We start from the raw sequence: 26,318 nt of genomic DNA, 5'->3' as shown, positions 1-26,318 counted from the left end.
TAGGGCTATTGTAACAAATACCACAATGACTTAAACAGCAGAAATTTATTTTCTCATAATTCTGGATGCTAGAAATCCAAGATGAAGCTGTCAGTAGTGTTAATTTCTTTTGAAGCCTTTCTCTTTGATTGTACATAGCTGTCTTCATGTGCCTTCACATAGTCTTTCCTCTCTGTCGTTTTGTATTATAATTTCTTTTTATAAGAATATTAGATTGATAGGACTGGCTCACTCATCTTGTGTTAACCTAAAAACCCTTTGTCCAAATACAGTCACATTCTGAGGTACTTGCAGATGAAGATTTCAATATATGAATTTAGGGGGCGAGGGACACAATTCAGCCCATAACCTGAATGCATTAGCATTTTAATTTCTTAGATCTCCGTTTTAGTCTTTAGCTATATTTATGTTATTGCTTTAAAAAAAAAAATAGCCTATTGGGCAGCCCGGATGGCTCAGCGGTTTAGTGCTGCCTTCAGCCCAGGGCCTGATCCTGGAGACCTAGGATCGAGTCCCACATCGGGCTCCCTGCATGGAGCCTGCTTCTCCCTCTGCTTGTGTCTCTGCCTCTCTCTCTCTCTCTCTCTGTGCCTCTCATGAATAAACAAATAAAATCTTAAAAAAAAGAGTTTAAAAAATAGCGTATATTTATTATTTTAATGGCTACATATCATATTTTGTATTGATAGATCATAATTAAACCTTTCTCTATTTACGCTGCCTAGTTTTCCCCTTGTAAAATAGCATGTTTGTACAACTAGAGTCTTGTCTTCTTCTGAGTCACATTCTTCTGTTAAATTGTGGATGGGTTTTGATGTTTATTGCACAACTGTTTTCAAAGGACTATACTTAGTTATGGTAGATAGCATCAGCAAGACAACTCATGCATATTTATCTATAGCATTGTTGTTGTTGGATTTTATTTACTTTTTTCTGACAATTCTTCAAGCATAAGAGGGAGTCTTATTCTTTTGATTCTAAGATAATGATATTTGATCATGGTTGGCTATGTTAAATTATGAATTAAACAACCAAAAAACCTACAAGGGAGAAGTGGTCATGTGATATTGTGCTCTTGTTTTCTGCTATGTGGAAACTTGAATTCAGGTTTCTCTTCATACTTGCAGTTGCTTAGATACTGGCTTCTAGCTGTTTATGCTCTGGGTATCTTTCTTTCAACAGTTTGGTCTACTAGGTGTGCACATAATTCTGACCCTCAACTAATTTACAAGTAAGTAGAAGCAGTGATAGGTGGGGGGCTGTCCATAAAGGAAGTGGTAGTTAACCATATGGCTTTTCAATAGAACTCTTCCGGGAAGATATTTACCCATTTTGCACTCTACTGGTGTGACAATGGGAGGTACAGATAATTTTTTCTTCAGGCCCCAAGCCTATGGCTCTTGATGGGTAGTAAAAATGTAATGGAAGGGTAAAAAAGTGAAACATGCTCTAAGAAAGTAAAAGTATTGTTGGTACTTGCCGGGAGGTTACTTTCAGCTGAGATTTTGAATAAGGAAGGCCGGAAAGTGATAGGGATGGACATTTGTAAATGCCACCAGTGGTTGGCAAGGGAAAGTCATTTCAGATAGAACAGAGAGTAAAATACAGAGGAAAATGAGGAACAGCAGCAATAGGGTTCATCAGAAATATAGTATATTTAAAGGGAAGAGTGTAGATGAGAATGAGAAGAAAGCAGGTGGCTTCATAGGTAGTCTCAGACTTAGAGTTTGGATTGAATTGATGAGACATTAAAGAGCCCATGAATATTTCAGGGTCATGAGTAATGTGCGTTAAGATTATGGCTGCATTGTTTATCTCCATGTCCTTAGGGATTCTCAGAATTGATGTGTCACTAGCTGTTTGCTCCCCCAGAGGGCAGAAATGTTCTATTTCTGACTCCTTACTGCAGATTTTCTCTTCTACTATCTGTTTGCAGTTTGTACCTAGCGGAGATGTGGTTGCCTCCAATCCCTTCTATCAGCAGCTATTCCCATCCCTGATTTAAATTGCTGAAATGTATCTGTGCACTTCATTTTCTTCATTACTTATATATATATATATATATATATATATATATATATTTTTTTTTTTTTTTTTTTTTTTTTTTGGTATTTACTTCTCTCATCCATCTTGGCATTTTGGAAAAAGGTTTGGCCTTTTTCCATCAAGACCCATCCACAATTGCCAAGCCGGCCAGAACAGTACTTTAGTTTATTTTTTTTTTAATTTTTTTTTTTTTTTAGTACTTTAGTTTATATGAGTTGAGGCAAAAATCCTCAAATCTCACTTGCATTTATTCACTTAATTCTTTTTTTTTTTTAAAGAAGTGTATATATATTTTTAAATTTTATTTATTCATGAGAGACACGGGGAGGTGGGTGCAGAGACACAGGCAGAGAGAGAAGCAGGCTCCATACAGGGAGCCTGAGTGGGACTCGATCCTGGGTCTCCAGGATCAGGCCCTGGGCTGAAGGCGGCGCTAAACCACTGAACCACCAGGGCTGCCCTACTTACTTAGTTCTGAGTGGCTCTATCTTTGCTGCTGAAGCTATTCTCTTTTCCTGACTATTTCTATGTGTAAGGCTGGTCTGGTGGTCTGGATTCAGGGAAACCAAGCTATATGTACCATTATAAAGCAAACGATGGTGACATTTGTTTGATCATTCATTCGTTCATTCATTCATTCATTTATATAATAAATCTTTGAGGGCTTGCTGTATGCCAGGCCTTGAAGGAGCCCATTAGAGGGATGAATGAGTAGACATCGTCTTACTGTCATGGAGCTGTCATTAAACAAAAAACTATAAGAAAATGTAATTGAAAATGCTAACAAGTGCCAAGAAGCAAAAGTAAATGGTGTTGGTGAATACATTTATAATGTTTTACTACCATCACCACCATCCATCTTCAGAACTCTTTCATCTTGTAAGACTGAAACCCTAATAGTTGCAGTTGATTTTTGTATATTGATCTTGTTCCTGCAACTTTGCTGAACTTGCTTTTAGTTCTAATACTTAAGATTTTTTCTATGTACAACATTATGCCATCTGTAAATATAACTTTGCTTTTTCTTTTTGAAACCAAATGCCAAAAAAGATTAAAAAAAAAAAAGAAACCAAATGCCCTTTTTTCCCATTTTCTTGTCTCGTTGTCCTGGTTAGAACCTCCAGAATAATACTAGATGGAGACAGTGAGAATGGACATCTTTGTCTTGTTTCTGATGGGGGGGGGCAACTTTCAGCCTTTAACCGGTAAATATGATGTTCATTGTGAGTTTTTTATAGATGCCTTTTATTGAGTTCCCTTCTATTTCTTTTCTTTTCACTTTTTTTTTTTTTTTGGACCTGGGTAGGGGCAAAGGAAGAGGGAGAGGGAGAATCTTAAGCAGACTCCATGCCCAGTGCAGACAGAACCCATCACAGGGTTCAGTCTCACAGTCCCAATATTACGACCTGAGCTGAAATCAGAAGTTGGACACTTAACCCACTGAGCCGCCCAGGCCCTCCAATTCCCTCCTATTTCTAGTTTGCTGAGTGTTTTTTATTGTGAAGTACTGTGGAATTTTTTTCAAATGCTTTTTCTGCATCTATTACAAAGCTAACTTTAAAACTTTGTTAGGGCAGGTCTAGAATAGCTTTTGCTACAGGGTTAGTTTAACTACACTGCTGTGGTGCGGTCCTCTTGAGGTCTCTACTGAATGCTTTGAGGGCTTTCTGCTCTGGGTGGGAGTAACTCAGATACCTCTCAGCTCTGTATGAGGTCTTGGAGCCATTCAGCTCACAGTTTCCTGGTGGTTGTTTTCCATCTTCATGGAATATCAACTATACTGGTATGTCTAGTATCCATCCAAGATTCAGGGGAACTCTGTTATGATTTTTGGAGCGTTTTTTGTTTAGCTCTCTCCTCTTCAGAATTTCCAGCTACTTTAGACTTCCTGTACTCTTTTTCTGTCTCTTCCACTTAGACCATCATGATGCTTGGAATGCCCTTTCCTATGCTGTGGTCTGAGATGTGTCTTCTGGCAGAAAACCAGGCAGTCATAGGGCTTACTTTGTTTCCTGTCTCTCAGGTATTATAGACCTGTGCTACTTGTCCAGTGTGTGAAATCAGTGGTTTCATATATTTATTTGTTTTCCTAGTTGTTTTATGGCAGGAAGTTAAACCCAGGTCCTGTTATTCTCTTATGACTACAGGTGGTTCTTGGACAGGATTTTATTGCTAGAGCATACGTTGCAAAAAACTATCTGTTTATCCTCTTTTTTTTTTTTTTTTTGTTTATCCTCTTATATGTGAGAAAACTGAAGCTTGAGGGGGATGACTTGCCAATATTTGCATAGTTTTACAACATCAGCAAGATTCTGTGGATTTCCATATATAGGTATATATACACACACACACGCTTGGTGTTTTGTCCATATTTTACAGAAGGAAATACAAAGTCCGAGATGTTCAGGTGGGTTTTGTCGTTATCTTGGGTCACTTAGGTAAGAAGCAGCAGAGTTGGAGTGAAAATCACAACCTCCCAACTCTGTGGAGCTACCCTGATCGTTGCTTATTGAAATGATATGTCAGGAATCACAGATGTGCATTTGTATGTACTGTACCCTACCAGGCACATGAGCAGGGCTCAAGAAACAAAACTCACTCATTGCTTGTAAAGGCACACATAGGGATGCCCGAGTGGCTCAGTGGTTCAGCGTCTGCCTTTGGCTCAGGTTGTGATCCTGCTTCTCTCTCTGCCTATATCTCTGTCTCTTTCTGTCTCTCATGAATAAATAAATAAAATCTTAAAAAAAAAAAAAACAAAGGTTAGCTTATGTTCAATGTTCTCCATGGGGACAGTACATTTGAGAAAAACAATTAAAAAATGGATTTAACAAAACACTGCCACTAATACTTAAAGCTTAATCTCTAGTTCTCAGGGAATTTTCTTTCTCTCCAGTAAGACTATTCCCAGAAGTTTCAGATAACAAAAGTTGTATTCTTAAAAAATTGTTTAATTAGCCAGCTTGTAATGCTATTAGAGTGGCTTTATTTTGACCTAAATACCTTTCCTACACCCACTGTTATGTTTGACTTTTCATATGCAGTTTTCTGCCCAGTCATTCAGACTTGTGAGGGCATCTCTTTGGTTTGGCATTTCCCTTTGGCAGTCTAAATTCACCTTGTGGTCTCTCTCTCTCTCTCTCTTTTTTTTTTTTTTAAGTAGGCTCCACACTGGTGCTTGAATTCATGACCCTAAGATCAAGACCTGAGCTGAGATGAAGAGTTGAATGCTTAACCGACTGAGCCACCCAGGTGCCCTGATCTCTGTTTTTTAATAGCCTTGAGTTAAAAAAAATATTGTCAAGGGACGCCTGGGTGGCCCAGCGATTGAGTGTCTGCCTTTGGCTCAGCACATGATCCTGGAGTCCCAGGATCGAATCCTGGGATCAAGTCCCACATCGGGTTCCCTGTATGGAGCCTGCTTCTCCCTCTGCCTGTGTCTCTGCCTCTCTTTCTGTGTCTCTCATGAATAAGTAAATAAAATCTTTAAAAAAATATATTGTCGGGATTCCTGGGTGGCGCAGCGGTTTAGCGCCTGCCTTTGGCCCAGGGCGCAATCTGGAGACCCGGGATCGAATCCCACGTCGGGCTCCCGGTGCATGGAGCCTGCTTCTCCCTCTGCCTGTGTCTCTGCCTCTCTCTCTCTCTCTCTCTCTGTGACTATCATAAATAAATAAAATTTAAAAAATATATATATATTGTCGAAAGTTCTTTGCAAGTTACCTTTATAGCCTCCTTGCTGTCCGTTGGCTTATTGATCTCAAAGTGTTGCCCAGAGCCCCTCTGGATCTTTTTTATAAATGGAAGTAACCCTGGCCATCTCTGTCAGATTTAAGTTTAGTGACCTCTTACAATGATGGGATCTACTCTGCCCTCTAAAAACAATGAACCTGTTAGTTTGTTGCAAAATTCTGAAAATAAATTAGTTTTTTTTTTCATTTTAAAAATTATAGTATTAATGCATTATTCTGCATTAGGACAGTGTCCTCTCTGTGTCTCAGTTTCTTCATCCTTAGAATGGGGATAATAAATAATAACTACTCAGTGTACTGTTGTGAGGATTAGAGGAGATTGTACAAACCAGCACCTCACATGTGATAAATGCTCAGTAACTGTTAGCTTCCAGTATTTAGATACTGGAACCCACCAGAACTGGTTTTCCCTTATCTGATATGTGATGACTTCAGTAGGACCTGGTTTCAAGTCTTCACTTTTTTTTTTTTTTCCCTCTTCACAAGAGTCCCAGTTTCCAAGGGCATTTTGCATCAGAGCCTAGACCCAAAGCCAGGCTTTCAGGGCCCATCATCATTTGGTTTCTGGCTTGCATTCTTTACTAGTTGTGTCATTTTTATTGGTTGTGTAACTCTGGCTAGATCATAAGAATTGTGAGGCTGTGACTGTATATTATATATGACTTCATTAGATTATTCTTTCATCCATCTCTCCATTCGTTTGATGCTGCTGCAAATATTTGTTCATGCCAATTGCATGCCAGCACTGTGCTCAGTACTGATTTTATGACAAATGTCACAACATAGTTAAAACCCTACAATAGGAAGGCTAGATTCTAGTGATCTTCTTCTTTTTCCTTTCCTTCTCCTCCCATTAAATCCCTGTCACATTGGCCGCTTTAGTTCCCCTAAATAGTTAAGTTTATGGAATGTGTAGGGTGCAGTGGATATAGGATAAGGGGGATATAGTCCTGTGTGCAGTGAGTGGAAGACAAGTATTCAAGTAACTCCAAAATAAGATTTTTAAAAAGATAATTCTCAGGGATCCCTGGGTAGCTCAGCAGTTTGGCGCCTACCTTCGGCCCAGGGTGTGATCCTGGAGTCCCGGGATCAAGTCCCGCATTGGGCTCCCTGTGTGGAGCCTGCTTTTCCCTCTGCCTATGTCTCTGCCTCTCTCTCTCTCTTTCTCTGTATCTCTCATGAATAAATAAATAAAATATTTTTTTAAAAAAGATAATTCTCTCGGGGTGCCTGGGTAGCTTGGTTGTTAAGCATCTGCCTTTGGCTCAGGTCATGATCTCAGGGTCTGAGATTGAGCCCTGCATTGGGCTCCTTGCTTAGCAGGAAGTGTGCTTCTCCCTCTCCCTCTGCTGCTCCTCCTCCTCCTCACTTGTGCTCTCTCTGTCTTAAATAAATAAATAAAATCTTTTTAAAAAAAAGATAATTATCTCGAGATAATTATCAAGTATGTTGCTCTTGATGGGCTATTGGGAGATGCAGTGGGAAAGATCATAGCACATTGCTGCTGTCTGGATAAGCTTTGAGAAGTGGGAGACAGTTGAGATGGATCTTGGAAGGATGGGTAGAATTTTTATAGGGAGATAGGCAGATTGAACGAAATGTTGCAGATGAGTGAAGAACATGGAAGAAGCCAGACATGGAGAAGTGAGCACTGTATTTGGGGCCAGTTTTGGGGGGAAATCAGGAAAGACCTTCATTGCCAGGTTGGGAGGGTGAATTGAGTGTTCACTGGGATGGGGAGCTGTTGAAGGTGTGTGGGCCCGCAGTGGTGATATTGGAGTAGGGAGAGACAAAGGTCAGAGAGAGGGTCTAGTTAAGAGCCTGTTGTCTAAGTTTGTACTTAACCTATCTGGGCCTAGTTGCCTAGCCTATAAACAAGGATAAGATTACACATGATCTACCTGAAAGGGTTATTTGGCAGATAAATGTGCAATTTCTTCTGGCTCTCCGTCTCCAATTCTGTGTACATTTGGGAGTTATTGGAGGGCCGCAGGTCTGAAGCCCAGGTGAACATCATTTCAGTCTAATAGTAGAACTCGCATGGATTCTAGATGTTTTTACAGAAACTACACCAAGAAAAGCTCAGTGTTAAATTCCATTTGTCCTGTGAATTTTTTTCTTTCTTTTCTTTTCTTTTCTTTTCTTTCTTTCTTTCTTTCTTTCTTTCTTTCTTTCTTTCTTTCTTTCTTTCTCTTTCTTTCCTTCCTTCCTTCCTTCCTTCCTTCCTTCCTTCCTTCCTTCCTTCCTTCCTTCCTTCTTTGCTAATGAAGTGATTTTAAAAGTTTGGTTTTATTCACATAGAGCTGTGAAATATTTTCAAGGCCATTTTGTGAAGTTAAACTTTATATGCTCGAGTCTCTTGTTTCAGGTGCTATCTGCTTCATTTTTTGCCATGTCTGTTGTTATGTAGCCACAGGTGTCTTTGTCAGGGTTGGCATAGCTGCATCTCTTGTTCCTTCAAAACAGAAAAACTTTTCTCCTTGAATTGAGACTCTCTGGGAAGTTGTAGTTAAATAGGAGTTGTTTTGGAGTGCCTGGCGGGCTCAGTTAGTAAAGCACGTGACTCTTGATCTTGGGGTTGTAAATTTGAGCCTCACAATGGGTATAGAGATTAATTAAGAATCTTTAAAAAATAAATAAATAGGAATTGATTTACTGATAGTGAGATGTTGGAATTAAAGAAGTTATAAGACTGTTGTCTGTAGAAAATATCTGTTTAGCTTATTTGACTTAGATTTTCTTTCAGTTTTACATTACTTCTTTGTTCTTGAATTACCCAGATTATATTCTTTGAAATTCTATACACTTTTCTCTTATTTTTCAAGCTTTCAGAGTATAAATATTATCATCCTTTTAAAAATAAGATATCGGGGTGCCTGGGTGGCTCGTTGCGGCCTGGGGTGTGGTCCTGGGGACCCGGGATCAAGTCCTGCATTGGGCTTCCTGTGTGGGGCCTGCTTCTCCCTCTGCCTGTGTCTCTGCCTCTATCTCTGTCTCTCTCTCTCTGTGTCTTTCATGAATAAATAAATAAAATACTAAAAAAAAAAAATATGCATTGGGGTGCCTGGGTGGCTCATTTGGTTGAGTGTCTGACTCGTGTTTTGGGCTCTGGTTATGATCTTGGGGTGGTGGGATCAGGCTCTGCACTGAGCCTGTTGAGATTCTTTCGCCTCTTCCCTCTACCCCCCCAGTTAGATAGATAGATAGATAGATGCATTAATAGCAAAGTTGTTTGCAGTATTTAAAAATTTTTTTTTAAATTTTCTGATTCTAAAGTTAATTAACAATGTTCCCAATGGAAAATACGGGGGAAAAAAAAAGATGGAATTAAGTATTGCCTATAATCTGATTAGTAATGTTTATATCTTGCTGGATAGGTAGTCTAGGTCTTGAGTTTTGTATAATATTCTATGACCAATTGTTTAGTTTCCTATTGTAGCTGTAATAAATTACCATAAACTTAGTGGTTTATTTTTTTTAAGATTTTATTTATTTATTAATGAGACACACACACACACACACAGAGAGAGGGAGGCACAGAGACACAGGCAGAGGGAGAAGCAGGCTCCATGCAGGGAACCTGACCTGGAACTCGATCCGGGGTCTCTAGGATCACGCCCTGAGCTGAAGGCAGTGCTAAACCACTGAGCACCAGGGCTGCCCAAACTTAGTGGTTTAGAACAACGCTAATTTATTGTTTTGCAGTTCTATAGATTAGAAGCCCAACACTGGTATCACTGGACTAAAGAGGTGATGGCAGGGCTATATACCTATCTTGAGACTCTAGGGGACAACCATTGCTATTATAGCTTCTAGAGATCCCTACATTCCTCGATCATAGCCTCTTCTTCCATCTTCAACACCAGCAATGTGGGGCCAAGCCCTCACATCCTGTCACTCTCACCTCCTCTTTTGCCTCTCCTCTTCTTCCATCTTCAACACCAGCAATGTGGGGCCAAGCCCTCACATCCTGTCACTCTCACCTCCTCTTTTGCCTCACGGAAATAATCTAGAATAATCTCTTCAGTTCAAAGTCCTTTTAACCTGTTTACATCTGCAACCTAATTACATCCATTTGCCATGCGAGGTTACATGCTCACAGGTTCCAGGAATTAGGACACAGACATCTTTGGGCAGGCCATTGTTCTGCCTGCCACGCAGATGTGGTTCATGCATTCCTGAATTATTATGTAGGTCTCTAAGTGGTTTATTAGTTCTTTTTGGTATCTTTCCTTCACATTTTAAAACTGTGTGTCTAGCTTTTATTTTTTATTTATTTATTTATTTATTTATTTATTTATTTATTTATTTTTAAATTTTTATTTATTTATGATAGTCACAGAGAGAGAGAGAGAGGCAGAGACATAGGCAGAGGGAGAAGCAGCCTCCATGCACCGGGAGCCCGATGTGGGATTCGATCCCGGGTCTCCAGGATCGCGCCCTGGGCCAAAGGCAAGCGCCAAACCACTGCGCCACCCAGGGATCCCCGTGTGTCTAGCTTTTAGAGTAATCTTAAATTGTCACAAATGATTTCTATTTATATATTTTTAATTAAGTGGAGATAGGGAGGAAGGTTTGAAGTCAGAATAGCCCAGAGCTGGGCAGCCCCGGTGGCGCAGCGGTTTAGCGCTGCCTGCAGCCCAGGGTGTGATCCTGGAGACCCAGGATCGAGTCCCACTTCGGGCTCTTTGCATGGAGCCTGCTTCTCCCTCTGCCTGTGTCTCTGCCTCTCTCTCTCTCTGTGTGTGTGTCTCTCATGAATAAATAAATAAAATCTTAAAAAAAAAAAAAAAGAATAGTCCAGAGCTCCTCTGGGGATTTAAGATGGAGACAAGAATGGTAAAAATTGTGCTGCCTTCAGATGTCTCTACCAGGTAGGGTGACAGCTACATGAGCAGCAGGGTTTAAACATGTTCCTGATGGGGAATTCTTATCCTGGGATATTGCTAGAGCTCATGTTTACATCCACTCTGAGTATTAGTGTCCAGAGTGTAATGCCTAAAAAAGAAAGGAATAAGCAAACAGGAAATGAAACCCAATCCAGAACATCTGCCCTGTGAGGAGAAATCTAGTTCTTATGCTTGATGTAAATGAAGAGACCCTGGGGTTTGCCCCCCCCCGGGGCAAGTGCCAGAATAGGCTGGCAGCCTGGATTGAGAAGAGAACCTGCCACACTGGCCAATGAAGTTTGAGCAAAAACTAAGAATAGAGGCAGGCCTGCATCCTGGGGGAGAGTGAGTATGTCTGTTTTAGCTCTTGTCCACAGTGTAGAAGACAGAGATACGAAGATAAGAGATGATTTTGTGCCTCCGGGGAGCTTGCAGATTAGTGGACAGATAAATGCACTAATAACTGTTGCACAAATAGGGGTAGATATTACTGATGATGTTACTGGAACCCTTCAAATACATGAAGACAGCAGTTGTGTTTATCTATAGTCTTATTGTCTCCAGGCTAAATGTTGCTTCTTAACTGCTTCTTGTATGGAATAGTTCTCAGACCCCACATCATCCTGCATCATCTTCAGGTACTTTGTCGAGTGGCAACCCAATCTTTCCCTTGCTTCCACATGTTGTCCATCATCAAGTCTTATAATCTTCCACTGAAACATCCTGAGCTGGACTGTGTCTGTCTGTTTTGATCATTACCATCTTTGCCTGGCCTACTGAAGCATCTCCTGACCTCTCTGTGGTTTCACTCTTGTCCTCCCAAATGCATTTTTCATGCGACAGCCAGAAGGATTCTTTCAAACCTCAGTTCTAAACTGGAGTTTTTAACGTGCACCACCTTGGCTCTATTGCTATTACAGTACAAACCAGGCTCCCTGTTTCTGCCCGTACTTGGACTTCTGTACATCCCCACTTTCTCTTTCCCATTATTCTGCCTCTCCAGTGGCCTCTGCCAGAATGCTTTTGCCTGATTCATCCTGGCTGGTTCCTTCTTAATCAGATCTCATTTTAATGGGCACCTTCTTAGGTCTTTTCTGATCACCCCATTAAAAATAGTCCTTCAGGCACTATTTCTGGGGAAATATAATTCCCAACAAAATTTCCCAAGTGCTTTCCACGAAGGTAGTAGAGAAGCCCTCTCCACAGAAGGTAGTAGTTATTGAATAAGCATTAAACCAGGACATGATGTGCATCACAAGCAATCTGTTGCAAAGACAGAGATTGCAAGACAGAGATTGCAAAGACAGAAAACAATCTTACCTTATTAGATAGCCAAGCAGGTACAACATGTTACATGTATATTTTCAAGAGAAATGATTACTAGTCCTTAGGTAAGAAGACTTGAAATCTCTAGGGCAGAGAAAAGGACTGAGAGCAAAAATATTTAAAATCTTAAGTGTATATGTATTTGGCATGTGGTGATATTGAGTTATCTTTTTGTGTACAGTCATATTTTTTCCATATATAATAATGAGGTTATGACAATTTTGAGGAGTTCCAAGTTTCCATTTTATCTTGTAGCACATTAGCTTCACCTGTCAGGTATGTGGCATTGTATATCTTCTGTGTGTTTGAACAAGGTGTTGGTAAAGTATTGCACAGAACAAGTACGTAGATTTTGACAGGGCCTCAGACTCCTCCCTTTGGTTCCATGGTGGTCAATCAGCATTCTTTGGATCTCATTGACTCAGTCTGCTATAAGTCCACTTTCTTCGATTTCTTATTTATAGGGATGTTTCTTGAGAGACTATTCTTTTTGTCAGGATGTGAGATTCACTGGTGGAAGAGTCTGGAGTCTCTGAAACGATCACTTTATTGTGGTTGGTCTGTAGCTCTCTTTGTGTTTTATTTTCCCCTCTGACTGTAAAATGGAGGGACATTGAAGGAAAGTGGGAATTTAATATTTCCATTCCTCTCTTGCCTGTTACTTTATGCTCTTTTAACTATTTAATCATAAAAGTATGGATTTTCCCCCATATGTATATATTTTTAACTTACATGTTTTCCCTGATTGTAACATTTTCTCCTAGAACATGTTTTGGCAAATATTAAAAAAGCACAAAGAAATGTAAAACCTCAGGGCACCTGAGTGGCTCAGTCGGTTATGTCTGACTTGATCTCAGCTTAGGTCTTGATCTCAGGGTCGTGAGTTCAAGCCCCATGTTGGCCTCAAGCTTGGAGCCCACTTAAAAAAAAGAAAAGGAATATAAAACCACTGGTCATTCTACCTCTCATAACTGTCAACATTTTGATGTATTTTCTTCTAGTACTTTTTCTGTCATAATTTAGATCATTCCTCTTATGAATTTATAGAACATTTATTTTTTTTTTATTTATTTTTATTTATTTATGATAGTCACAGAGAGAGAGAGAGAGGCAGAGACACAGGCGGAGGGAGAAGCAGGCTCCATGCACCGGGAGCCCGACGTGGGATTCGATCCCGGGTCTCCAGGATCGCGCCCTGGGCCAAAGGCAGGCGCCAAACCGCTGCGCCACCCAGGGATCCCAATTTATAGAACATTTAAAACATTATTCTGTCATTGTTCATGTCGTTATTTAGTCTTAGAAAAATATTATTTTTTATATATATATATTTTTTAATTTTTCTTTATTTATGATAGTCACACAGAGAGAGAGAGAGAGGCAGAGACATAGGCAGAGGGAGAAGCAGGCTCCATGCACTGGGAGCCCGAAGTGGGATTTGATCCTGGGTCTCCAGGATCGTGCCCTGGGCCAAAGGCAGGCGCCAAACCGCTGCGCCACCCAGGGATCCCCAAAAAATATTATTTTTAATGTGTGTATTATTAGGTCAAATTTTATGAAAGCATTGTTTTTATTAAAAAATTTGGTTGAGGGCAGCCCCGGTGGCGCAGCGGTTTAGCGCTGCCTGCAGCCCGGGGTGTGATCCTGGAGACCCTGGATTGAGTCCCACGTCGGGCTTCCTGCTTGGAGCCTGCTTCTCCCCCTGCCTGTGTCTCTGCTTCTCTCTCTCTCTCTCTGTATCTCTATGAATAAATAAATAAAATCTTAAAAAAAAAATTGACTATCAGAGTTTCATAGCTTAACCTAATGTTTCAACAAGTGGTGTAATAATTTATTTTCCCTATGTTATTTAGATTATTTCAGATTTTCAACTGATACACACAAGACTGTGATGAAAGTATTTTATTTACATAATCTTTGCCTGAAGATTTCTCATTATTTCTCTCTTTTTTTAAAGATTTATTTATTTATTTATTTATTTATTTATTTATTTATTTATTTATGATAGAGAGAGAGAGAGAGAGAGGGGCAGAGACATAGGAGGAGGGAGAAGCAGGCACCGTGCCAGGAGCCCGACGTGGGACTCCATCCCGGGACTCTAGGATCGGGCCCTGGGCCAAAGGCAGGCACTAAACCGCTGAGCCACCCAGGGATCCCCTATTTCTCTCTCTTTTTTTTAAGAGATTTTATTTATTTATTCATGAGAGACACACAGAAAGAGAGGCAGAGACATAGGCAGAGGGAGAAGCATACTCCCTGTGGGGAGCCTGATGTGGGACTTGATTCCGGGACCCTGGGATCATGACCTGAACCAAAGGCAGATGGTCAACCACTGAGCTGCCCAGGCACCCCTCTAATTATTTCTTCACAATCATTCCTAAGAGGAAAATTACTGAAACAAAGAATATTGTCTCTCTTCAGGTTAGATGGTGCTTCTCTTTCTGGCTTATTTGCCCCTTTAAAACATCCTTTCTTGTTTAAAATTGCAATGGTAATTGATTGATATTTTCAGGGCAAATGTCAAGCATTACACTGGAATGCACTTTGTCATTAAAACATCCAACCAGAAAAAAAAGGGGGGGGGGGAATGCCTGGGTAGCTCAACAGTATCCCACCAGACTGTATGAAGGACAATGAGAGACTTCTCATTGTGTCCATTAATAGAACAGCAATATTGGGGCCTCCTGGTGTGTTTGCTCAGAGATTCTTGTGGCAGGGATTTTCAAGATTGGCATCACCTAATTCCTATTCATAATAAATCCAGATTTTTAGTTCCTTTATATTAGACATTTATGATTGTTTTGAAAAAATTCAAATTTTTACATATATTTAGTAAATTGCTGACTTATTGTCCATTTGTTTCTGTTAGCCACTCTAATGGTATATCCAGTAACAACAGATACTGTTTGTTGAGCACCTAGTACATACTGTGCATAGTCCTAAGTGCTTTACACACATTTTATCTTTTAAAGAATCCTTCTGGAAGCACTGTGACTATAGGTAGGTTTGGGTAAGCCTCTTGGGCACCACTGGGCAGCAGAGACTGGTGACTGTTCTGACTCTGAATTGCAGACATTAGCTATTGTGCTTGACCTCCTCCATGTATGCATTATTTTAACTCTTGGTCCTGGTTCCTCAGTGCATATATGTTTTACGAGCATGTGTATGATCATTTCAGAAGCTGGAGATGATCTTTCTATGATTATTGAATTGGAAAAAAATGACTTATGGTTATGTAGACTTACTGGGATTTTATGCTACTAGTTTATGTCCTATGTTCTGAATATGGGCTTGCATATTTTTTAATCTATGAGTTTTTGTTGTTGTTGGTATCATTTTCTAGGTCCAAAAGCTGCTTTGTATGTGTCCAGTAGACTTCCATGGGATCTTCCAATTGGATGAAAGACGGAGAGATGCAGTGATCGCATTGGGCATTTTTCTCATTGAATCTGATCTTCAAGTAAGTCTTTATTACATCAAAAGTGTTTCTGCAGTGTAAAAGGAGTGTAATTAGAATTTAAATTTGTACGTGATTATATTTACCTGAAGCAGTACTAGAAGAATGCATATGAACCTAATAAAAGTGGTTAGTGATGGTGAGGCAGAGTGGGTGCAACATGTGGGAATAATTTAATTAATATAATTAATGTACACCCTCTTAGGACATTTTGTTTTTTGAATTGTGTGAATAATTATGTTGTTAAAATAAAGTGGTTTTTGGTTTTTGTGGTGTTTTGTTTTGCCAGAAAGTTAATTAAAATGTTTTGTGAAGTAATTGTGTGCCCTCCAGAGTGGACTTGATTTTCAAGGTCAAATGTTAAAAAAAATAATAATAATGAGGTCAAATGTTCATCGGTCAGACTCAGAGTAACCATTTTTTTTTTCTTTCCAAACGGATAGTGTTCGTTGAGATAATTTTGACATGATATGATCTTTTTTAGAACTGTGATAGATATAGGGGCCCCTGGCTGGTGAAGTCAGTGGAGCACGTGATTCTTGATCTCAGGGTTGTAAGTTCAAGCCCCATGTTGGGTGTAGAGATTACTTAAAATTTTTAAAGAATTTTTAAATTTTTATTTATTTATTTTTTAAAATATTTTATTTATTTATTCATGAGAGACACACACAGAGAGAGAGAGAGGCAGAGACATAGACAGAGGGAGAAGCAGGCTCCATACAGGGAGCCTGATGTGGGACTTGATCCAGGGACTCCAGGATTACTCCCTGAGCCGAAGGCAGACACTCAACTGCTGAGCCACCTAAGCGTCCCTAAAAAAATCTTAAAAAAAAAAAAAAAATTATTTCTTTTATTTGAGAGATAGAAAAAAAAAATCACAAGTGGGGGGAGAGGAGGAGAGTGTGGGAGAAGGAGACTCCCCACTGAGCAGGGAGCTGGAAGCTGGAAGTGGTGCTTGATCCCAGGACCCCAGGATCATGATCCTGTGTGGAAGGCGGATGCTTAACCAACTAAGCCACTCAGGCATCCCTAAAAATTAAAAAAAAAATCTTAAAAACCATGATAGATATAAAATAAGTTTTAGAGTACATGTTAATGTGTCTTTTTGAGGTAATTTAAAAATCAGTGTTGTGTTGTTGTGGCTCCAACAAAAAATGATGTGGCTTTTTTTTTTTTTTAATTTTTTTAAATTTTATTTATGATAGTCACAGAGAGAGAAAGAGAGGCAGAGACACAGGCAGAGGGAGAAGCAGGCTCCATGCACCGGGAGCCTGATGTGGGATTCGATCCCGGGTCTCCAGGATCGCGCCCTGGGCCAAAGGCAGGCGCCAAACCGCTGCGCCACCCAGGGATCCCCCCCTTTTTTTTTTTTTTTTAGAATTTCCCAAGTTTAATTGAAGCAAATGGTTAGTCACTGAATACAGACTCTATTATTTGTTTATTTTTATCATTATCAAAAATCACTTTTAATTTCATATTTAATCATGCTATGTTAGGAAAATAAAGATGTTAGATATTTGAATTTTTATTTATCTAAAAATACGTGTCCTGGAAATTTAACTTTAGTAAAGATTAATATTTTTTGACAGAGTATACATTTGAAAAAATAAGCATTTAAAAGAAAAGAAAAAATAAGCATTTTAATTTTAGAGTGGTATTTTGAAAATTAGATTGTTTGACGAAGGCCTCATGAAACACCAAGATTAGATGTATTTAATTATTCTTCCTATTTATTTATAGATGTGAAAAGAAAGAAAACCATTTCTACTTTTCTATTTGCAAAGTCCTATTTAAATTTAAATATAAAGGGGTGCCTGCGTGGCTCAGTCAGTTAAGCATCTGCCCTTGGCTCTGGTCATGATCCTGGGGTCCTGGCATAGAGCACCGTATTGTACTCCCTGCTCTGCCGGAAGTCTATTTCTCCGTCTCCTTCTGCCATTCCCCCCACTTGTGCTCTCTGGCTCTCCCTATCTCTTTGTCAAAAAGATAAATAAAATCTTTTAAAATAAATAAATAAATTTAAATATAAAGGGAGGAAAATAATTTTTAAAATAATCTATATGAGGGATCCCTGGGTGGTGCAGCGGTTTAGCGCCTGCCTTTGGCCTAGGGCGCGATCCTGGAGACCCAGGATCGAATCCACATCGGGTTCCTGGTGCATGGAGCCTGCTTCTCCCTCTCCCTCTGCCTGTGTCTCTGCCTCTCTCTCTCTCTCTCTGTGACTATCATAAATAAATAAAAATTAAAAAAAATAATCTATATGAGGAACTGCTATTCAAATATGTATAATCGAAAATATCTGGCAAACATATTACTTAATAAATTTATCTGTAAGTTCCTAATATTTGTGGTAGGTTTTTTAGGGTGGCAAGGAAGAGACAAATACAAATTACCTTTGGTGGTATAATTTGGGTTCTTGGTCAGGATTAGCAGGACCTGGGGTAGCAACTTATGTTCCCTGAGCCATGTAGTCTGCCATTGCTTCCAGGAAGCCAGTTGGCATCCCCGACACTAGGAGAGCAGCCCATCAGTCTTCACCAGCCCTCTGAGCCGTGAGCCCTAGGGACCAGCTTTCTCTTGTTCACCGGGTGTTGATGTTCCCCACCTCCATCCAGGATGGGCTGTGGTCTTGGCCTCCATGTGCAGTCACTGTGCTGCCCTGGCAGCAGCTGTGGCCAGAGTAGCGGAAGTAGTTTACTACATGTATAAAAGCCATAAAGGGCTATACAAGAGAGAACACCTGGGGTCACTTTCTCTGTAGGGAGCCATGCCTTACATATCCTTCAGAGTTTTGTACGTTGGGATCCTGGACAGATGTAGCCAGCTCCTTTAGCTGATTTGGAGGAAATGTTTTGTTTTTGCTAAAGAAAGTTCTCTATTTGTTGTGGTTATTTGTTGGGGTATAACAAACTACCCCAGAATTTGGTGGCTTAATACAACAGGTTGGTTATTGTTTTGGGTTTTTTCCTCATGGATCTGCAATTTAGACTGAGCACAGAAGAATCACTGTCTCTGCTCCATTCAATGTCACCTCAAGTGGCTTGAAGGCTAGGGGCTGGAATCACCTGAAGTCTTGTTCATGCACGTGTGTGTGGGTTGATCCTGGCTCTTGGCTGGGACCTAAGCTAGGGCTCTCAGCCAGGGCACTCCTATGTACATGACATCTCCATGTGGCCTGGCCTGTGTCACTTCGTCACAATGTAATGTCTGGGTCCCAAGGGTTTGTGTCCTGAGAAAAAGGCAGATGAATGCTGCACTGCCCTCTTTAACCTGGGAGGTCAGTTTCTTAAACTATAGTTGTTTTGAAAAACAAAAAACTACAGTTTGTTTTTGTTTTTTTGTTTTAAAGTTTTTTTTTTTTTTTTTAATTTATTCATGAGGGGATCCCTGGGTGGCGCAACGGTTTGGCGCCTGCCTTTGGTCCAGGGAGCAATCCTGGAGACCCGGGATCGAGTCCCACATCAGGCTCCCGGTGCATGGAGCCTGCTTCTCCCTCTGCCTGTGTCTCTGCCTCTCTCTCTCTCTCTCTCTGTGACTATCATAAATAAATAAAAAAAAAAAACTAAAAAAAATTTATTCATGAAAGACACACACACACAGAGGCAGAGACACAGGCAGAGGGAGAAGCAGACTCCATGCAGGGAGCTCGACCCAGGACTTGATTAAAGTGTCTCTTCTCCTCTTAAAGTGTCACAGAATTTAGAGCCATGTTTTCAGTGTCACTAGTGAAACAACCAAAAGAGCCAATCATGGAAGATTACAGTTACATGTCGACTGGCTAGTTTGGAAACTAGAAGAAAGTAGTTTTTGTATTGGCTAATGATGGCTATAAAGTCTGTTGATCAATTTGAGAAAAGCAAAAGGAAACATGTAACAGAAAATTAAAACAAAAAAGAAAGAGGACAAGGGCCATGAATAACAGAAGCATCACCAAGTTTAGAAACTTGTGGCTATGAGCTTCCCTCAGTGTAGAGGATCTGATCCTGGGGCCCAGTCAAGGGTTTGTGGGCTCTCTGACACTTTTACTGAAGGCAGTTTTTTTTTTAACATTTTTAAAATTTATTTATTCATAGAGACACAGAATGAGAGAGAGGCAGAGACACAGGCAGAGGGAGAAGCAGGCTCCGTGCAGGAAGCCCGATGTGGAACTCGATCCCGGGTCCCCGGGATCACACCCTGGACTGAAGGCGGCGCTAAACCGCTGAGCCACCAGGGCTGCCCTACTGAAGGCAGTTTTAAGAGTGTGTGCACATGTACCTTCTTCTGGAGAGGCCATCATAGGGGCCGAATCCCCAGAGGAGGCCAGAGCCAGGTTGAACATTTAGCCAGCAGCAGAAGGGTGGGTTTTAGCCCTTGCTTAGCACCTTTGCTGCAGGCTGATGGGATAACCTCTGGGTGCCACCTGCTGCTGCCACATGGAAACAGGAATGGTGCTATGTCATGCGAGCATCCATCTGTGAGATGATTAGGATGTGTATGCTTTACTTTGGGCTTAGTACTAAAAAGCTACTAGCCACACGTTGTATTGAACATAATTTTTTTGTTTTGTTTTGTTTTTAAGCACAAAGATTCTGTGGTTCCTTACCTTCTTCGACTGCTTAAAGGTCTTCCAAAAGTGTATTGGGTAGAAGAAAGCACAGCTCGGAAAGGCAGAGGTAATTTTGTACGTTTTCCCTGAATTCAGGGAAGAGCATGCATGCGCAGTCTGTAGGATCAAGTGTTTAATCATATTAATGTGTCAGTACAATGTTTCGAGTTTGTTCCACCCTTGGCTTTGAGATAGCTGTCTGCCTGTGGTAGCGTGGGCTGTGCTTACTCATTGTTGTGTAGAGCCTTTGGCTGAGGGGGGTGTGAGGGCCAGGCTGAGAAAACTGACTTTGCATTGCACTTTGGGAGTGAGCAGGAACTTGGAGACCTTTAGGAACCTTTTCTCATGTCTTTTTGCCAGAATTGGGTCCCTTGCCCATCCCTGAGCCCTTAGATGAATAGGCTTACTCCTGGAGTGAATCCAGTTCTCCAAATTGTATTGCTGCTGCTGAAAAAGGAAGGGTTAGATGAATGTCCAAGACTTGAACACCATGTTCACTATAAATAGTTTATCATTTTGTTGCTGTTGTTGAGTTTTAATTAAATTTTGTGCCTTTAAAAATGATATGTAAGTCCACTATGTGCCAGGCATTGTGCTAATAAGCGCTTGTAAAACTAATGTTCTCATATATTGATTAACCCAAGACTCCAGTATCTGTTTGGAACTTATTCAGAGATCATTAGAGCTTTAGAGATCAGGACCCTGAAAACCAAAGTTTTCTTGTAATCTCCCTCTGTGAGGCCTGAGGCCCACTTTCAGACATAGCAGCAGGTTGGTGCCTATAGAGAAGGCCCTTGTCATTTTCATTGGTGGCATGACCCTAATTTGTTTAGTGGGCTCAGCTTGCTAAAGATGGGTTTTGCTGTTCTCATGCTGTTCTCTTGTCCTTTGGGTTTCATCATTTCTGGTAACCTACTGTGGCTAAAACTGGCAGACCCCAAATTATGCATGTATCCTGGAATTTAAAGGACTATAATTTTTTTATTGAAATGTAGCTGGCACACAATATTATATTAGTTCCAGACATAACATAGCGATTGGAAGTTTATACACCTTACAAAATGATCATAACAATAAATCTAGCTACTGTCTGTCAGTCTGTCACCAATATTCCCTATGTTGTGCATTCTGTCCCTATGCCTTCTTTGTAGAACTGGAAATTTGTACCTTTTAATCCCCTTTCCCTATTTTGCCCATCCTCCCACCCTAAAGGACTACAGATGAAATAGAAAGCATTGCTAAAAAGTCAAACATTTCTGACCACCACTTAATTTGGGGAGAAGTAGAGTATCAGTAGATTGATTCTGTTTTCTTTTCTTTCAAAACAAGTATCACTTCTATGTACTGTGGACTCCTCATCGGGGTGAAAGTTTTAGCACTATTTGAAACATTGTTAGAGATAAATAAATTTCCACTTATCTGGTAACATGTCATTCTTTTATTTTTTTATTAAGGCAGTATGATTTATGCTTTTTAAACTCTAGAGGATTAGTTCTCAAAGTCCATCCAGGACCAACAGCATCAGTGTCACCAGGCAACTTGTCAGAAATGCAGATTCTTGGTTCCCACATCAGAGCTTCTGAATTAGAACTCTAGGGCTAGGAAAAGCTGGCAGTCTGCATTTTAACAAGCCTCCAGGTGATTCTGATCACACTCAAGTTTACGAAGGACCTAGAGCTGCATTTTAAAATGATAGGTACAGATGTAAACATGTAACAATCTTCTGCCATGTACTATGAATAGATCATAAAACAGTGGATAGGTCTCTATTCTTGGTTAAATATTCAACATTCAAAATTGATTAAATATTCAATAGCGATGGGACTTACACAGCAGCGATTCTGACATTTTTAAAGTGCACACCATAGAAGCTTTGGTCTTTTAGGTTCAGTGATCCCTTCCCAACCTTGAAGCTATGCTCCTAAGAACCTCCCTATGAGGAGATTGGTAGTGGAAGGGCTTAAAAACCTATTAGGAATAGAGCAGCAAATCTTTGGAAGTTCTTATTAGGGTTTTCTCCGTTTGTCAAAATAAAGCAAAAAGAAATATAAATATTTAATTTAAAGTAGTAATTGGTATTTGACAGTTAGCCTCCATGTACCATCTCTTCTACTGTATTAGGATTGGCTTCTCACCCTGGGTAGAAATTTAGATCAGAAATAAAAAAATAGAGTCTGTCATGTGGGGAGAGACTATAATCTCAAACTATAAATTGGCTCAGAAACATTTAAGTTTATTGAACCAAAACATTTTATTAAAAGAAAAGTTAGGTGTATTTCTTAGGAAACCTGTTGGGCCCATATCTCTTCTTTGGAGGTTCGCTTCATTTATAACAGCCATCCCTGTAGACTCGTCCCTTGGCAGGCCCTGTGAGAGAGGGGACTTAGTGAATCAGGTGGCCCAGAGGTGTGGCCCTGTGTCTCAGTGGTAATGATCTGACTTGTGTCTGTGTGCCTTCCAGCCACCCTTCCAGTTGCAGAGAGCTTCAGCTTCTGCTTGGTCACTTTGCTGTCTGATGTGGCTTATAGGGACCCCTCACTTAGGGATGAGGTAAGTGTGTGGTGAACTGGAGTGCATTTCTCTGCAATCAAAAAGAGTCCCAAAGTAACGAAAAGAGTAAACAAATTTTGAAGTGATTGGGTTGTTTTGGTTGATTTTTTTTTTTTGTACAAACATACCTAAGAAATGTTCAGTACTTACTTATAGTACTTTCCAGGTTATCCAGTAACCTCTTGACTCTTGTCTCATCCAGCTTTCCCCATAGCCCTGTGAGGTAAGCAGCAAAAAGCAGATGCAGCTCACTTTCCTGACTCTCCATTGGGGATTTTTTTTTTAAGATTTTATTTATTTATTAATGAGAGATACAGAGAGAGAGGCAGAGACACAGGCAGAGAGAGGCAGAGAGAGAGAAGCAGGCTCCATGCAGGGAGCCTGACATGGGACTTGATCCTGGTTCTCCAGGATCATGCCCTGGGTGGAAGGCAGGCGCCAGACTGCTGAGCCACCCAGGCATCACTCCACTGGGGATTGAAGTCATTCATAGAAGGGAATTAAGTAGGTTGAAAGGTAGTTGAAATTACACCCAGATTTTAAGTGCCCAGATTTTTTTAGTTTTAGTTTATTTTGTTGAAATGTTACGTAAATGCTTCTGTACTCTTTTCCTCTTTAAACAAAGAATACAGTCATAACCTCAACTTTTTCTTAATCACATGTTTTATTTTGAAAATCAGTTTGTATATGCCGCTATCCTCAGGTCCTGCCAAGGAAGGCATGGTTGCCTGTCTATATGTTAAACATTCCCAGCTAGCTGTGCTTTTTGAATTCTTGTATCTGTTTTTTAATTTTTAAAATCTCTCTCCTTAACCAAACTATAAATTCTGCTGTCAGTATTTCTGCCATTAACAGTCTTTTCCATCCTTCTTTCTTAGTTTAGTTTCTTTATTTGAAGGTTGGCCAAAGAGATAACTAGATATATTAGAATTGTATATCATTATTTCACAAGTTAGCAGGCTATAAGTTAAGGGCTCTTCTATAAAATTTATCAAAACGTCAGTACTAAAGATGATGGCCTAACTTTAATACACAATGGAGAAAGTCTCGCTTTTCAAGTCTTCATATGTTATTCAGCATCATTTAACATTAGCAAAATGTCAGAAATTTGCCTTGATTAGGAAGATGTCATAGGAGGCCAGTTTTATTCTCTTCTCTTTGCCTGGGGTTTCCAAGACTGGTAGTGAGGGAAAATAAGGTAGATGTAGTCTAGTTGATCTTCATCAAAGCATTAGACAAACACCCCTCGTGACATCCTGGATCTAGAATATGGGCCGAGGACCAAAATAATTTAGAAATTTTGTGGAGCTGCCTGAAGGACCACCCCAGAGGGTGACAGGCGTGCCAGCCCAGCAGAAGCCTCCCTTAGTCTATCCCCCTACCATTGAAGCAAAAGGAGCCAGGGCCATAAATGAAGATTCAGAAAGCAAGTTGGTTTTGTTTTTAGATGACACAACACTGGGAATCAGAGGCCAGTATGATGAACTAAAGTTAAGCCCCTGAGCTTTGGTAGGCAAAAGCTACCTGTCAATGACAGGCAAAAAATACCAGCAGCATCAGTGGAGGCATAAAAAAGATTCAAGTATTTTTTGTATCGGTAAGCTCATTGAGCCAGCAGAGTGAAGTGGCTGCTGATAAGCTGATGTCATGTACATGGAAGTCTAGAATCTGTTTTGAGTGTGGTGATTACTTAGGATGGTTTCCAACATCCCTGGAATATTAATGTATTTTCCTGAGCCGCACAATTCGAGACTGTTTATGAAACATGGGACTACTGTGAAATCAGAAGCAGGCACTCAGCGTCATAAAGGACGTGTAAACCTAAGGAATAGATTAAAACAACTGGGGATATTTGCCATGAAAAGAGCTTTGGGGGCCTAATACCCGTTTCTAGAATATGGAGAAAGGAGTGGCTCCAAGAGCCAGGGGTCACAAGCTCCAGAGGTCAATATTGGCCAGAGTTAGGAGGCACTCTGGACCAACCCAGGAGGGCTGGTTTCTGTCCCTGGAAGTTCAGCCAATTGGCCATTTGGCACAGCTGTCAAGCTATCATTTGAGGACTTATGTATCAGATGTGGGTTTGGACAAGATAATGTCTAAAGCTCCTTCTAATTCTGAATGAATTTCGTGATACTTCTCTGATTTTGTTTATAAGTTTATCTTTTCTGTTTCCTTGGCTATTACAGATTTTAGAAGCACTTTTGCAGGTTTTGCATGTCCTTTTGGGAATGTGCCAGGCCTTGGAGATTCAAGAAAAAGGTACAATTATAGATCTAAGGCTTTTTTTTTTCCTCCTTAATGGCTTTGTGAATACTTTTTTCCCTTGCTTTTCCCAGACTTCTTTTTTGTGCTTCACTATTTGTGTACTGGATGGGTGAAACCTTCCTACATTAGTTTGCCTTCATTGCGTGTTAGTTAAGCAGCCACAAGGGGGTCATGACCACAGGACAGCTCTGCCTACTACCTGAATGCCAGATGACCTACTACCACATGACCACAGGACAGCTCTGCCTACTACCTGAATGCCAGATGACCTCACCCTTTCTGGGCCTCAGTTTCTTTACCTATAATATGCTTGACTGCTCTAGTGTACAGCTACCAACTTAATCCCAGGAGGAAGAATTATATTGTTTAAGTATAGTAGAGTTGCCTGATAACAGGATTTTCCTGTGTTACTGATTTGGGTATACTATGCATAGATTGAGACCTCCCAAAGAGAACAGCTGTGTACAACAGGGATGTAGTCCAAAGTTGTGGTTCATGTCAGCCCTTGGGGCTGACCTATTGATGTGACTTGTTCTGACCCCTCATATTTGCTAGGGGGTAGGTTATGAGATGTCAACCAGTATTACAAGCTGGTGCATCACAGCTCTCTCTCAGGGAACGTTCTGGTATCGGAACATTTTTACTTTGTCTTCTAGAATACCTTTGCAAATACGCGATCCCGTGCCTGATAGGAATCTCACGAGCCTTTGGCCGTTACAGCAACACAGAAGAGTCTCTCCTTTCAAAACTGTTCCCCAAAGTCCCTCCTCATTCCCTCCGAGTCCCTGAGGAGCTTGAAGGTGTACGGAGGCGATCCTTCAATGATTTCCGCTCCATCCTCCCCAGCAATCTGCTGACGGTGTGTCAGGAGGGCACCCTGAAGAGGAAGACCAGCAGCGTGTCTAGCATCTCTCAGGTGGGGTTTCAAGCCTGGGCCACAGGCAGAGAGGTCAGGTCTTGTTAAGTGTTCACTCAAAGAAAATCCCACTGGTGTCCTGTTCAAGGAAACTCACGAAACAGAAAAGGTTCTCACTGAAATTCTCTGTAATACAAAGGCTTGCTTTGGCATTTTGAGATTTATAAGTGATTTCATCTCCTAGTCTGAAGTATTTATTTTGTAGCAGTTGGGTGCAAAGCTCTATTCTGAGTGGGAGATAGTTGATGCCCTTAAGTATAAGTTGACTCATTGAGACAAGCTAAAGACACCAAATGCTAAGAATAATTCACCTCAGTAATGAAGCGTAAAATATATAGCTAGACATGAAGAATTTAGGGATATGGTATACAGTAGAGAACACTTAGCTAAGGTGGGCTTCAGGGAGGAGGTAAGGCACAAACCAGGACTAGAGGTACACACGTTGGGCTGACAGAGAGAATCTTGTCTTTTTTTCTTTTTTTAAAAGATTTTATTTGTTCATGAGAGACACAGAGAAAGAGAGAGAGGCAGA

The 26,318-nt window shown here is 40.5% G+C and overlaps 1 protein-coding gene across 2 annotated transcripts in view; it reads left to right on the top strand.

The window, feature by feature from the left end:
- The window catches only part of PI4KA (phosphatidylinositol 4-kinase alpha), a 119,683-nt gene that overhangs the window by 5,288 nt on the left and 88,077 nt on the right, over window positions 1–26,318 (top strand). For both annotated transcript variants that reach the window (XM_025982669.2, XM_072723448.1), the window contains exons 2-6: window positions 15,354–15,470; window positions 20,029–20,122; window positions 22,517–22,605; window positions 24,792–24,864; window positions 25,527–25,786. In XM_025982669.2, the coding sequence (XP_025838454.2) occupies window positions 15,354–15,470; window positions 20,029–20,122; window positions 22,517–22,605; window positions 24,792–24,864; window positions 25,527–25,786 (633 nt within the window). The remainder of the gene's footprint in view (window positions 1–15,353; window positions 15,471–20,028; window positions 20,123–22,516; window positions 22,606–24,791; window positions 24,865–25,526; window positions 25,787–26,318) is intronic.

This window comes from Vulpes vulpes, chromosome 10, assembly GCF_048418805.1.
Source record: "Vulpes vulpes isolate BD-2025 chromosome 10, VulVul3, whole genome shotgun sequence".
In the NCBI taxonomy this organism is placed as follows: domain Eukaryota; kingdom Metazoa; phylum Chordata; class Mammalia; order Carnivora; family Canidae; genus Vulpes; species Vulpes vulpes.
This window is presented reverse-complemented; position numbering and strand designations above follow the sequence as displayed.